At 35.5% G+C, this 15,303-nt stretch overlaps 1 protein-coding gene across 1 annotated transcript in view; it reads right to left on the bottom strand.

The window, feature by feature from the left end:
* Positions 1-12,827: 12,827 nt before the first annotated feature.
* LOC149827545 (ATPase 10, plasma membrane-type-like) overlaps positions 12,828-15,303 on the bottom strand; it is a 54,530-nt gene continuing 52,054 nt past the window's right edge. The window contains exons 20-22 of the mRNA XM_090019456.1: positions 14,230-14,412; positions 13,822-13,994; positions 12,828-13,276 (exon numbers count right to left, since the gene is read on the bottom strand). Of these exons, the coding sequence (XP_089875582.1) occupies positions 13,180-13,276; positions 13,822-13,994; positions 14,230-14,412 (453 nt within the window). The 3' untranslated portion in view covers positions 12,828-13,179. The remainder of the gene's footprint in view (positions 13,277-13,821; positions 13,995-14,229; positions 14,413-15,303) is intronic.

The raw sequence follows: 15,303 nt of genomic DNA, 5'->3' as shown, positions 1-15,303 counted from the left end.
TGAACAATTAGTTACCTAAAACTAAGATGTCATACACCACTTAGCCAACCTGTTTATAAACCTAAAATTAAGATACCAGTGATTTTTCCAAAAATAAAAGTTTTAATTTATTGCGAGTTTCTTCCCTGCTAAGACTTTCTCAAATTCCAAATATTGCCAATGTGACCCTGTCCAAAACACTATCACGGTTAGAGAACTTAAATAAGCAGATTTTAATACTTTCTTAATTTATGAAATTGACCTTTTGCAAATCATATTGGTTCTATAGTAGGTATTTTTACTCTCAAGGATGAAACTATATGCAAACCAATCATCTCCTGCACTATTTAATCTCATACCATCTACGCCCCCCTCCCCCCTTCCCCCCCCCCCCTCTCTCTATGCTTTGCAGTATCCTTTGTAAGTGTTCTACATAGGTCTGTTTCTTTGTTTTGCTTGATGGTGCAATCAAAATATGAAGGGTTATGTGATTATTATGCTTTCTTTTCAGTTTTCTGTAAGTTTGCTTCATAACTTGGACTTGGATGACCCAAACTGATGTGGATCAGGTTAGCCTTTGAGTTTTGGTACATCTTTTCTGTTCAGTTGGTTCATATGAAAATTTCAATGGAAAACAATTTAGAATGATCATATCCAACATTTGGATATGACAAGCTTTCATAGAATATCTACAGAATACCTAGATGTGTTCCTGGTGTTTATACTTTTTTTTTCTCTATGGGCAAAAAAATGCATCAAGAACATCAAAAGATCCATGACAAACACAGACCCCTGGGCCATGATTACTCTTTTCCATACAACTTACTGATATGTAATCTGAAAGTATTACTTCCACATGGAATCTCATTGAAGGAAGAATGTTTTAATTACCCCTTATATGAAATGAACCATTTCCAAATACCTACTGAAGGCATCTACATGTGACCTCCTTGCTCTAGAAGGGCCTGCTATTTCATAGCCATAAACAGGTGATGGAATAGATCTGGTCGGTTCCGTTTCAGGTCCATATCGGTTTGATTCATGAGGTTGGTTCTATATAAACTGCCTTAGAGCTATGTGGTTATTCTTGTAAGTTGGACTCTTATTTTTTTTAAGATAGTTGTTATTTGTTAATAATAAAAATGCGTGGTTCTTCTCTCGCATCTCTTAAAGTTTACTTTCTTTGGGTTATCTTAGTTGCCTTCTCACCTTGCTTTTGTGCTTTGTTGTATTCCTAATGCATGGATGCAATGGTGTAGACATGAAAATTTCCAACCCTAAAATTATTTGATGTAACCTACTTAATTATATAAAGCGTCAGGTTTCTTTCTTCTTCTTTTTTGCGGGGGGGTGGGGGGGAGGGGGGGAGGGGGGAGTGGAGAAGGAAGCGGGGAAGAGGTGCTGACATAACCTGGATTGGCTACCTGAACCCAACTTGTTAATTTGGAGGGATCATGGTACAAACTCAACTGGTGTGTAAAATTGAAATTGCAAAATGGATATTATTTTATGAGACTTTTTTTCAAGATAAATATTATATGCATGAAATACTTAATGAAATGAAGTTATTTATTTATTTATTATTTATTTTTAATTGCCTTTTGTTATTATATTTCAAAATCAAACTTCTGTTCACTTATGATTATATATTTACTTTTTTTTAGTGTAAGGGCTTATTTGCTAATAGCATGTAAGCCCCACACTTGTTCTCTAAAAAGAAGCCCTCTCTCTCTCAATTATGGTGTTTGTTCTTGCTTGTTTAAGAAAGAAAATGGATGAGGAGACCAATCTCTCTCTCTCTCAATTTTGGTGTTTGTTATTTGCTTGTTTCAGAAAGAAAATGGATGAGGAGACCAACAAGTACATCTTTGGCATGAAATATTTCACGGCACGGTACTTAAATGACGTTTGGCGATTGACTATTCAAGGGGAGAATGAATAGGGTTGGCATTCCCTGGGATATCAGTACACAGCCTTACTAACTACATAAACTGCACACGACTGGGAAACTTTCCCCTTCTTTGAGTGGCAACCTTACTGGACTTTGGTGAATATTGTGCTTTGGAGGGCCATCCACATATTTTCCAAAAACCAAAAAAGAATTAAAACAAAACAAAAGAATTTCACAATTTTTGCTTCATATATTTGCTCAAGTAGGGAACACTTTCTTGAATATGAAAAAATTCTCACACTTGTAATTCTCTAACCAATGTTATAACAACCCTAACTAATCTTCGTAAAAATAATGATTTTGTTTTTTAAACAATGGCGAAAACAAACTCAAGGATTCGGGGTCTCACAGATTTAATATACCAAACCACAAACTGACTATGCATCAAATTAAAGAAGGTTGAATCAAACTTTATTAATCAATGAATAAATATCAAATAGTTTATGAGAGCAAAAATCATTTGTATCATAAGGAGCCATTCTGTCATAGAACCCAAAACTAGTTATACAAGACTTAGTTTTCAGTCAGCCAATCGAGACATCATTGAGCATCTAGACTAGTAAAACAATTTTATGAAAACGGGTAAGAACCAAAGTGCTTTATATGAATTCCTCTAAAAATCTAAAAAAGTAAAAAAATAGCATAAACTAAATTCATGCATAAATTTTTGAAGAATATCACAATAACAATTTACCACAATCAACTTACCATTCAAACATTTAAACAAATATCATGCAATAACAATTATCATACGAAATAGAATGAACATGAATGCATGAACTAATCTTAAATAGTAAAGATGAATGAATAACTTATTAAGTTATTTATCAGGGTTGCTTTTGCATGCATGTCTTTATTAAATGCACACAATTTTAGTTTTCACTTTTTCTTAAACCCGTAGATACTCAAAACAGATACAAAATTTTGTGAAGTCTAAGTTAGGCTCACAGTTGTAGTTTAACACATAATTTGTATTTTATTAATGGGTTTCACACTTGTTCCTCAACCGATATCAGGAATTAACATCATCTATCAGAACATTAGAAATCAATATCTAATGTCAGGACATAAAAAAAACATCTACTGATGTCATTTTCTTGGTATAACAATAACTACAATTGAGTCAACAACAACACCTCTAGGCAAAGTGGCTGAATCTTCCTAAAACTATGGCCGAGAGGTGAACCACCATATCGAGTTCATGGGCACAATCACATAAAGAATTTTAGTATCCCATGTTTTTTTTTAAAATCGTCATCCAAGATCCTCATATTGTTAAAGGAACACATAGGAAGAAACTAATTACACAGTTTGGTCCCTTTTACCTTTTTCAAATAATTTCAAGTTCTTTACACAAAAATCGTTTTGCAAATTAACATACAAAACCAATTTCGAGCCTTGACCCACAAAAATTTAACAGTGCAATTAATTTGAAAAACCAATAATTTTTAAAAATAATTTTGCAATGCATAAACAAAATCAACAATAAGTAGAGCAACACTTGCTCCTGGCCTACACGGCCCACAGTGGTTCATATCTAACCATCACAACATCTCAAAAGTGATTTATGCAGCTTTTGCAAAATTTTAGTGAACATGAAATATACACATTATTTCAAAATATGTTTATAATGCATATTCAAACACACAACATGAATATACATATAGCTAAATGCATACACATGCGAACAGATGCTTGCAATACACATTATCATGATCAGTTTCATGCATACGATCATATTTATGCAAACATCAAAATAAACTTCAAATTTCATGCGTATGATATGCACAATTGTAGTATGGTATTCAAATACATAATCATACATAACCAAATCAAACATATAATCAGATGCATAATTCCTTCAGTCAACATGAATGTGAGTTTGAACATGACAAAAATGTTTATATTTAACATACACAACACAATAACAAATTTGATCATATTACACATTGGCAAATGTGATCAGAATGCACAAGTTCTCACATTACCAAATCTCATCAGATTTTAAAAGCACAAAACTTTGGCAAATCTGATCAGATTTTACAAGAACAAAACTTTGGCAAATCTGATCAGAATGCACAAACACACACATAGATAGTCTGATCAAATTGTATGTGTATACAGATCAATAGATTGATCAGATTGCACATATACAAATCATGACAAATCTGATCAGATTACACCTGCACAAATAATGGCAAACCTGATCAAATTACACATGTACAAACCGTGACAAATCTGATCAAATTGCACATGCACAAACTGTGGCAAATCTTATTAGATTGCCTACACTCAACCTGATGGTAGATTTGATCAGATTGTACACATGCAACATGGTGCATATTTAATTATATTATACATGCACACACACAATGCAAAACTGATTAGATGGCACACAAGCAACATGGTGCAAATTTGATCAGATTGCACCTGCAACACAGTGCAAATATGATCAGATGACACACGGAACATGGTACAGATCTGATCATATTGTACTTGCAATACAATGCAAATCTGATCAGAAAGCACACACACAACATATGCGAATCTGGTCAGAACATCAAAATAACATATAAACAAATCTGATAACAATCATTAAAAAGAACATATAAGCATATCCGACAACAGTTATCAAAAGAACATATAAGCATATCTGATAACAGTTATAAAAAAGAACATATAAGCAAATCTAATAACAGTTCTCAAAAAGAACATATGGGCAAATCTAATGACAACATATAAAAAAATAACCTATTGGCAAGCCTAATCAGACTACACATGGTATATAGGCAAGTCTGATCAGACTTCACACCAGTGTTGTGAAAAGCGTTAAGGCGTAGCGAGGCGCTCCACCAAAATCTAAGGCGAGGCGTAAGCCTCGAGGCGCAAAGCGTAAGCCTCAATTTTTTTTTTATTAAAACTTAAAAAAGACTATAAAAATTATCTAAAATTATAAATAAATAAGAAATGCTTTATTGATGAAGCAACAACCAACAAAAAATAAAAAATCTCAAATAAATACGAAAAAAATATGAACTCCAACATAGAATATCAGTAAGCATCCTTGTGGACAAAAAACAAACGAATTATTCTTTTCTAAAAAGAATCAAAACTGCCCTGGAACTTAACACATAGATCACTTTCTGTCAATGTGCTTAATACAGAAATTCAAAAATGTCATTAGGCTTAATACATCTATATCCTGTTATGGAACTTAACATAAATAAATTTCTGTCAATATCCTTAATACAAAAATTCATCAAAACCAAAAACACGCAAAGTAGGGATTTCTACGTAATTATTCTTTTTGTCAAACACGTATCAGATTATTAAGTCTATAAAAAAAATTTAATGCTGGAAAGGCATATCAGATAGACTTGCAGATTATCATCAGAAGCAAAACAAGCAGATGTAGGGATTTCAACTTATTATATATTTTTTTCCTCAATGTCAAATCCGCATATCAAAAATTTTCCCTAGGCTGGTAATGCATATCAGGTGTATTTGCAGATTTTCATTAACAACAAAAACACGTAGATACCACAATTTCAACATATTATATCTTTTTCATTGTCAAACACACGTATCAAAATTTTCCCCAATGCTGGAAATGCATATCAAGTGTATTTGCAGATTTTCATTAAAAACAAAAACACGTAGATACCACGATTTCAACATATTATATCTTTTTCACTGTCAAACACGCGTATCAAAATTTTCCCCAATGTTGGAAATGCATATCAAGTGTATTTACAGATTTCCAGCAAAAGCAAAAACACGCAGCTGCAGTGATCGTATCCATTAACATAAAAAAAAATTAACCATCTAATGAAACATAAAACACAAACATTTTTTAATGTAACACCAGGTTTCTGTACATAAAAGAAAACGCAGGACCCCTAGCAGAAACACGACAGAATGTATTTGGCACAGAATCATCCGGACAAAAATAAATAAAATCACGCCTCATAGCAAAGTGCGCAGGTTTCTAATCTTTTGTTTTTCTTTTATTTTCAGATGCATATTGAGAATGCCAAGCACATTCAAAGGTGTATTGAAAACGCATAACACCTTTAAATGTGTATTGAAAACGCAAAACATACTCGGAAGCATCTTGAAAACGTAGAGCACATTCAGAGGTGTATTGAAAATGCAGAACACATTAACTGAAAACAAAAAGAACAAATTAGAATAGTTGAATGCATTTCTGTGCATGAACTACGGCAAAAAGAGAGACAAAATATGTGCATCTGTGCATTTTTTTGTATCACGCAAGAGACGAGAGAAGAGATAAGAAGAAGAGGAGAAGAACGAGAGAGCAAAAAAAAATTCATACCTGTTTCGGGGCTCCACCACGCGAGAGAGAATGTTGTGAGCCTATGAGAGCCATGAGGGAGAGAAGGCTACCGTGAGGGAGAGAAGGCTGTGAGAAAAAAAAATCAAAACACATAAAAGAAGTAGGTAGGGCTTTGTTTAAGCCTTATTTTTTTGGTTGAATGAGGGTTTTGACCCTCATTTGACCAAATAAATCGAGGCGGGTATGCCTCAGTCTGAGGCGCGCCTCGCCTCAAGGCGTGCGCCTCAAGGCCTATGAGGCGCATGCCTCAAGGGTATTGCGTTTCAAGCCTGCGCCTCAAGGCACAAAGGCCCTCGCCTTGAGGCGAGGCACATTTTTAACAACACTGCTTCACACACAACACATAGTGCAGATCTGATAAGATGATACGTGCTCACATACATCAACAGTCTGATCAGATTTCTCATGCAAACACATCGACAATCTGATCAGATTGCTCATGCCAACCCATTGGCAGTCTGATCAGATTTCTCTCATACCAAGACTAATAAATCAATAGATTTTTAGAAAAGTTATCAAATAGCAAGATCGACCATGGTGAAATGCACAAGGCTAAAAAAAGTCGACAACATGTATCTCACACTATATGCCTATTCAAAATCAACAAAGGTTGAACACCTGCTTAAACAATGAAAAATTAATGGCCTTCTCATATCAAATCAAGAAAATTGACATAAAAACATAGGTATTTTACGATTTAATACACTAGGAAAATTAAAATCTCAAGAAATACATGAAATTGTCACTTAATGCATGTACACATACATATTTTTTGATTAGATTTTCTTTTTTCATCTAAATTTACACATAAAATTAGTTTATACGTATTTTTTCTCATACAAACTTAGAGAGAAACCCGTACCTTAATCGAAACGTAAAAAAAAAATCGAAAATTGACAGATTTAGGGTGAAAACAGATTATTTTTCTTCTTCTTCTTCTCCCTCTTCTCTTTTTTTTTTTTGCTCTTTATTTTTTTCTCTCTTTTCTTCTTCTCTCCCACATGAGTTTGGGTATCCTCTTTTTTTCTAACTCACTCTCTGTAATGACCCCAATCCATACCCTTTAAAAATGCAGAATAATTTTTTTTTTCTTTTTATAATAGTTGCGAAAAACTTCCCAGAGACCTTGGGTCCTCACAGTTCCAATTTCAACTGGATAGCCCAAACACCACAAACGAACTTGCAACCATCATCCATAAGAACCAAAACAATTTTTTTATTTATGAGTAAAAGTAAATTTCAGAGACAATGTTTTATTCGACTGAAAGTAAAGTAACAACTGAAAAAGCAAGAAGGATTGAAGAAAGAGTCACTCTGTCCCCTGCTGAAGCTGACAAGTTCAAGTATGACTCTCATCCATTCTCAGTAGTCAGTCCAACCTCACTGTTCACCATATCCTGTGAAAAACCGACAAAGTAGGGTGTCAGAACCGAAATTCTGAGCAAACTACTTCTAAAGAAATCAGGTGAGACAAAGAACATTGATAAGATTTCATGCAATGATTTGAGTGAGTGCAGATATAAAATTTGTAGTATTCAAATATCCATACCTATCAACAATTACATATGCTCACCAGTCAAGAACAGTAAAACAGTACCATATATCAAGAACTAAATAACCAAACCTTGCAACATGATTTCAAGAAGTAAATCATATGCTACCACCAAATCATGTTATGATATAGAGAATGATTCAAACATGCATGATCTAATGTATAACAAGAAAATGCATGATTATGTGCAATGCATGATTTCTTCTGTTATATTTCATTTAAGTTCCATCTTTTCATATGCATGCCCTATTAAATGCACGCAACTTTAAGTTCATATTTTTAATTATCGTTGTCGCGGATACACCAAACGAACAATCCTTGAGGTCAAGTAGGTTCCCAAGGTAGCTTAACACACAATTTTTATTTTATTACTGGGTTCCAACTTATCCCTCGACCGAATCACCTTCGGAACATTAGACCTCCACATCTAATGTCGAGGACACAAGGGACACCCCACGCCCACAAGTGTCACTTCTTTGGTACCATAAACAACAGTTGTGTAAAACACACCACTCCCGGGTAAAGTGGCGAACTCTCCCTAAAACCGTGGTCAGGAGAAAGAACCTCAATATCGGGTTCAGGGGACAAAATTACAGCACACGGAGTTTTTGTATCCTCATAGTCTCCCCAAGACCGGATATCTAAGATGCTCATACTCCAGATGAGATATCCCAGAACATATATTACACTGTTCTTATTATATTTTTATTAAAGTTAGTTCTTTAAGTTTGCAACACCATATGCAAAAGTAAAGTGAAAACCCGCATCCTCCATTGCGGGGACCCTTACGGAACTCCAGCCCGTATAATCAACTAGAACAATGTAGTAATGTGCCAAACCATCTTATGTGGTTTTAGTGATGCAGTTAAAAACATATGTGAAAGAAAACCAAACCCACGACTCTTCAGGCCGATGATGGTCCATTTAGGCCATCGGTGCATCACATAATAAAACCAAAGTAGTGTTTCATTCATAACACTAGGCCAAAGTGCCAAATACATGTGTTCAACATTTATGTGCAAGTGCTTTCATGTATTCACTTAACGCACTCGCATCCATCTAAAATTTCATACGGACATGAGAATATTTATGCATGATTCTACATGCCAATACACCTCGATCCTATATATGCACATGCACTTGAAACCAAATCATACATGCACGATAATTCAACATGTCCCATAAATGTAGATACATGAAACCTTCCATTCATAACACGTGTTATCATCCACACACATGAACATAAACCGGATCTAGAAATTGACATTTCAGGGCTGCACACATTCATATCATGTATGCACCTCTACGAAACAACTTTGCAATAACATATTAACATAACAAGACATTCAAGAAAAGGTATCTCAAATATTCATAATTAGGGAAAGGTAAACGATCTGATGTAACCTAATACAAAACCCATAGTCAATGTTACTTTAATCAAGTGAAGTCAATTCCTACTGTTTCAAGAAAATCAGAGTTGTGAAAGCACTTCATAATGGTGCAATAAAAATCAGTATGGCGAAAGCAAGTCATACTGTTGCAATACCGTTCAACTATATCTAATCAGAGGATAACATGGTATACTAGTATAAGAGGGTATGATAATCAGAATATCACCAGGTATACAATTTCTATTAACTGATCAGCATACACCAAGATATTCAATTGACCCATTAATGCTTACTAACAAGTATAAATAGTTAGTCATGCTTCATTTTATTCATTTAATGTCAACAGATTAGAAAATATCAGGCAGATGTTTTTATTTGTAGCAATGTCGATAGATAGTGCCAGTTCTATTGTTACAAGGTTTTCTACTTGGGGCAACGTCACGGGACCCATGACCCATGACTTGGAGTTGTTAGTGCACAGGTGTTCTTCTTAGTCCAAATGATCCAACCCTTAGCATACCAGTAACTGAACTATACCCATGACATAGTCCACAAACCTGACGACTATGCTTAGTTCACATTGAAATATAAGGTTACCCCAAGAAGTGCACGAGCTTAGAAGGCCTTCAGAATTTGAGCAAGGCAGGTTCTGGTGACTAGTCGGATGGTAGCTCCATGGGATGGATAATGGCCTAAGGAATTGGACTTTAAGGTGGCAAGATAAGGCATGACCACAATATGGGCGCATCAAAGTGCCTAGTTAGGCCATCCACCCAATTCAAGTAACATCAACAGTAAAAAAAAACATCCCCAATTCTAAAAAATTTCACAGCTAGTACTCCTAAATCAGCGGATTTTCTTTCCTCTCCCTTTTCAAATGATAGAAGGCATTTTCAGCAAGTTCAAATGAAGCTTAAGAGAATATAAACAAGTATTTCTGAAAAAAAATTACTTTGGTATGTTAAGAGGTGCGCTTCCAAGTAAGTTCTAGGAGAACATTTTATGCGGTTAACAGAAACAAGATTGAAATCAACACGTCAAGTCCACTGTGTTCGTCAGTTTGAACAATATTTTCTTGTCCAACACAAGATCAGAACATTTGGCTGAGACACAAGAAGAAAAAAAAGTAACCCCAAAGATCGGCTAACAGCAAATTTCGACCTTCATGTTATGTTATACAATTCTACTACTAACAGGGTTAGAGAGAAGACGAAAAAAAAACATTCAAGAACCTTCTTAAACCTATCATGGAATGAAATAAAAATAGCGACAGAGAAAAAAAACTCAGGCCACCTGAGTTGCTCGTTTCCTAACTGAGAAAACCCCCAAGTATGCAGTAATCCCTATAGGATACTCGGGACCTACACGGATGGGGTCATCCACTACCTCAGCCGACCCCCACAATGGGCCCAATTTGGGGATTTTTTGTATTAGGGTTAGACCCAAAGCTTTCCCCAAATCAAATGCTACTACCACCTGAAACCCCTTTTTTTCCCTTGAAAATAGGGAATACATCCATCGACAACCTTCCCTGGATGCTCCCCTCAACCCCCTCACACGAGATCGAACCCATGTTCGACCCCTCACCCAAAATCGTTAGAAGCACCGTACATTTTTTAAGCTTTTCCGATGATCGGAGGCTGGGGACGCGAACGCAGGGCCGGCTAGTGTCGCTCCACGCTACTGCCGTGACAGTGAGTGCTTGTCGTGGCTTGTGGTGGTTGCTGGTGGCCGAAGTTCGCCGGCGACAGGACCCTCACTCCGACGTGCTCACACTGAGAGGAAAAGGGAGAGAGAGAGACCGAGTGAAGAGGGCAAAACCCTCTCTCCACTCCTCCTTTTATCGGCCCAAACCCCCTCCTCTGCCGAGAGGCGCGGGGTCGGTTACGCCCTGCATAACCCCCCCTCCCCCCTGCCCCCTTTCTTGCTTTAGGATTCTTGAAAACAAGAATCGTGCCCTAGGCACGATTCCTATTTTAACCCCCCCCCCCTATTTTAAATTGGACTCGGGTCCGGGTCCGAGCCCGTGACCCGCGACGTTGGGTCCATTATTAAAATGGACCCGGTTTGCTTACGAGTGATGGATCCTCAGTTGGATCCGTTTGGATCCACCTGTGGGTCCGACCCTATGCACCAAAATTTAGTTATTTTTTTCTTATAAATACTATTAATTATTTATTTTAATTAAAAATTAATATTATAAGTATAATTTAACACCCCATTGTGGGTTATTTACGGATTCTTTTATGGATCCGATAACGGTAACGGATCCGAGGCCCAAATTGCATATTTCGTAATATAAACGAAATTTATTAGCGAAATTTTTTGGTTTTTACACTCTCTCTCAAACTCTCTCCCTCTTTATGATTTCTAAAATTCTTATCTTCTTATTTTTTTATTCTTTTAGATAAATCTGGAGGGGAATGTCCCCTATAGAAAAGCTTGATTTAAGTAGAGTTCTACATCGTGTAGAACTATATATTATCCTTCTTTTAATTAATTAATTAATTAATTAATTTAATATTTAATTATTAAATATCATATTATATTCTAGAGGGTGTTGCCCCCTTCTGGAAGCATCCCTAGAGTAGAGTTCTACTTCAGGTAGAACTCTACCTACCCAATTTAAATTTTAAATTGATTTTAAAGTTTTAAAATGACCATATATAGATTTCAGATTCAAATCCAAATCCATATCCAAAATCCTTATGAATCCGATATGGACTATATCCTAGTTAATATGGGTCCTGGACTGGGTCAAGATCCATATCAATTTAGATCAAACAGAGTGGATCCAATCCAATCCAGAAAAAAGCAAAAATAAAGATGGGTCATTTTTGAAAAATGTGATTTTTGGGTCAACCGTGACTCAATTTCAGAAAACCAGGACACCAATGTGCTCAAAATTATGAGGCACATCTAACGGTATATGTACCTGTTTTTCGCCTCCGAATTTTGCCTGAATTTAATTTGATTTTTGCTTGAATTTAAAGGTTAAAAATGAAATCTTTCTCAAGCTTTAATTGGCTCATCTAGGTCTTGTTAGTGGGCTCTGGGCCACGCCCAAACCTAGATGATGTCACCTATATTTAAATATATTTTCCATGATTTTTATTAATTTAATTAAATATTAAATAAAAAAATTCATGTTTTCCAAAATTAAAAATCATGAAAAAATATGTGATATTACAAATGTTGTCAGAATTGTTGTATGAACTGAATCATCTTTCAAAAAGACTCAGAAAAGGTCTAGTGAAAAAATCTCAAAAAATTAACATTATAAAAAAAGTTCAGGAAAAATTATGTAAAAGTAAATGATGACTTATAGGATTCAGTTAAATCCTATAATATGCATTCAATGCAAAAATAATATAATAGTGAACAACTATCATAGTTATCACAAAAAAAAGAGAAAACCAGTTTAGGTTGACTTTCAATTGAATCACTGATATGCCAATTGGACCAATTTTGATAACATTGTCTCTAACAATCTTATTCATTCATGCATTACTGGTATAAAAGATACCATACACATAATGAAGCACCAGTGACATTCCTCATGTTTAGATGCATAATTCCCGTATGCCCAAATAGGACTGGTCCAGAGAATCGAGTTCGGGTTTATCAAAATAAGTGGTTTTCCAAACAAAGAATAATTATTTGTAATAAGCTCCTACTGTTTACGAAAAATTACAACACAAAGGAAGCCAAAACAATGACTGCAAAACAAAAATAAAGGAGCTTAAATGGAATTTGCAACTGGCTGGTGAATCTCTCAATGCATTCTTAGTGGAGAATACAATGCTCAGGTTGCAAAAAGCAGAACGAAGTGAATCTCATGGTCTTCATGTCCATCATCATGTTGATGATTGTCCATTAGTCACAAGATGCATCACTATCCAACGGTCTGCAAGGATCATGAAGCTGAATTTGAGTCTCAATGATGGTTTCAGACAGTATAAGCTCCATGAATTGTTCTTATGTCCAAATTCTTCAACCTAACAACAGATTCTACATGTCCCCGCAATGTAAGTAGCTCTCTTAACCTGCAAATTCCACCATAAGATGAAATCAGCTTTTTCTTGTCTCAAAGAATGACAACTGCCTCCCAATTTGGTGGATTACTAAAACACAGCAAAATAGGAAATATTTGGTCATGGAAAGAGAAACTTGCAAGCATCCCCAAAAATGGATTGATCAAAAGACCTTGAAAATTATAAAAGCTGTAGAGCCATGTTTTTATCCGAGCAACTTAAATTTACTCCAATATCATTTGGCATGCAATTGGAATCACAAACTAGGATTTCCATCCTTTTTGTATTTCGGCTTTGTTTTTTAATCTTAATCCTTTTGAAAAAGGAAACTGATAAACTAACAATTTCAAAACAAGGACACACACACACACACACACACACACACACACACACACACACACACACACACACACACACACACACACACGTAGAGATATATACAGGCAAAGAAACAGAAAAATTGACAATGTAAATGTTTAGCTGAAAAACATGCAGCCAACATACTGAAGCATCGCTGTAGAAATGGAAGAGAATGAAGAAAAAGCATGTTAGACTACCTGGCTATTTCAGCACGCCGCCTAGCCTGTTCAGCAATTAATGTTGAACCTGAATGCCTGCTGCCATTGGACTCTACTTCAGAAGGAACTAATCCATATAAAGATCTCTGTGCAATTGCCCACTTAGCTTCTCTGTCTTCCTTCCCATAATCCTTCTTAGAAGTAAATGCAGTCTGGAAATAAATAAATAAAGGAACCAAATAGTGAAATATATGCATGCATCAGTACATACAATGTGGTAGATGCACTAATAATACATCCAAATAAGGTCTTTTTTCTTTTTAGAGAATGAGAATGAATTATCATGCACATTTTTATCTCAAATTGCATAATACTACAACTATACATGAGAAAGATAGTCAGCTTTCAAATAAATTAAAAACTCTGAGAAACAAATAATGAAGCTACCTTTCTTTCAAATACAAGACGCCAAGCTTCTCCACTCAAACAATAACGAATGGCGAACTTAATAATGTCCAAAGGTGCATAAAAGATCACACTGTAAATCCATATAACACCAGCCCAGCCCCAACCAATGCCGCTCAGTGAAGCAAAACTGATATGTGCATAAACTGCAATTAGTGTAGCAACCTGCAACTCATGCCAGAAAATATTAGGTTGAACACATGAGATTGGTGCAGGTCAATATCAGTTCATCAATAACTTATCAAACCATAAGAATTTGTTTTAAAGATGCATATCTTTTGGTATTATATGTTCAAAATACATTTATAAACCATACAAGTGTGTAGCTTGAAACTGTTATAGATTTATCTGCCTCATGATTATGGATCATATCATGTCCTGTATGAGAACTGGCACTAAGTTTTTATATATATATATATAGGAGGTATCGTCGACCCCCCTGGGTGTCGAATGGTCATCGGACACGTTGAATCCCTTGGGTGTCGAATGGCCATCGGACACACAATGGTGTGCTGCCATCCAGCAAAAAGTGCTTTTAGTGGCGGTCACTGACCGCCGCTAAAGGATGTTTTTTTGGCCCTCTGTGCATGCGTCGCTGATTGCACGCACCTCTGATGACACTCTTCTCTCTCTCTCTCTCTATATATATATATATATATATATATATAAACACAGAAAAATGCATGACTATACTATATTTTACAAAATGTTCTACATATGGAGTTTGGAGAAGTATATGATAGCAAAGAAGGAAGCTAAAAAAGTTGTTCGAAACGCGAGGGCTAAGGTATATAAGGAGGTTTATGACAAGTTGGATACCAAAGAAGGCGAGAAGGATATTTATAGGCTTGCAAAGATGAGAGATAGGAAATCGAAGGATTTGGGTATGGTTAGATGTATCAAAGATGAAACGCAAAGGATTTTAGTCAAAGATGAGGAGATTAAGGAGAGATGGAAAGATTATTTTGATAAGCTATTTAATGATAGTCATGCTCAAGATCTTGGAGACTTCTCCATTCCTTTTCATGAGATAAATCGTGACTTCATGCGCAAGAT

This window comes from Nuphar pumila, chromosome 10 (genome assembly GCF_984573655.1).
Source record: "Nuphar pumila chromosome 10, dmNupPumi1.hap1.1, whole genome shotgun sequence".
Lineage (NCBI taxonomy): Eukaryota > Viridiplantae > Streptophyta > Magnoliopsida > Nymphaeales > Nymphaeaceae > Nuphar > Nuphar pumila.
The sequence above is the reverse complement of the archived record's forward strand: the minus strand, read 5'-3'. Positions and strand labels throughout refer to the sequence as shown.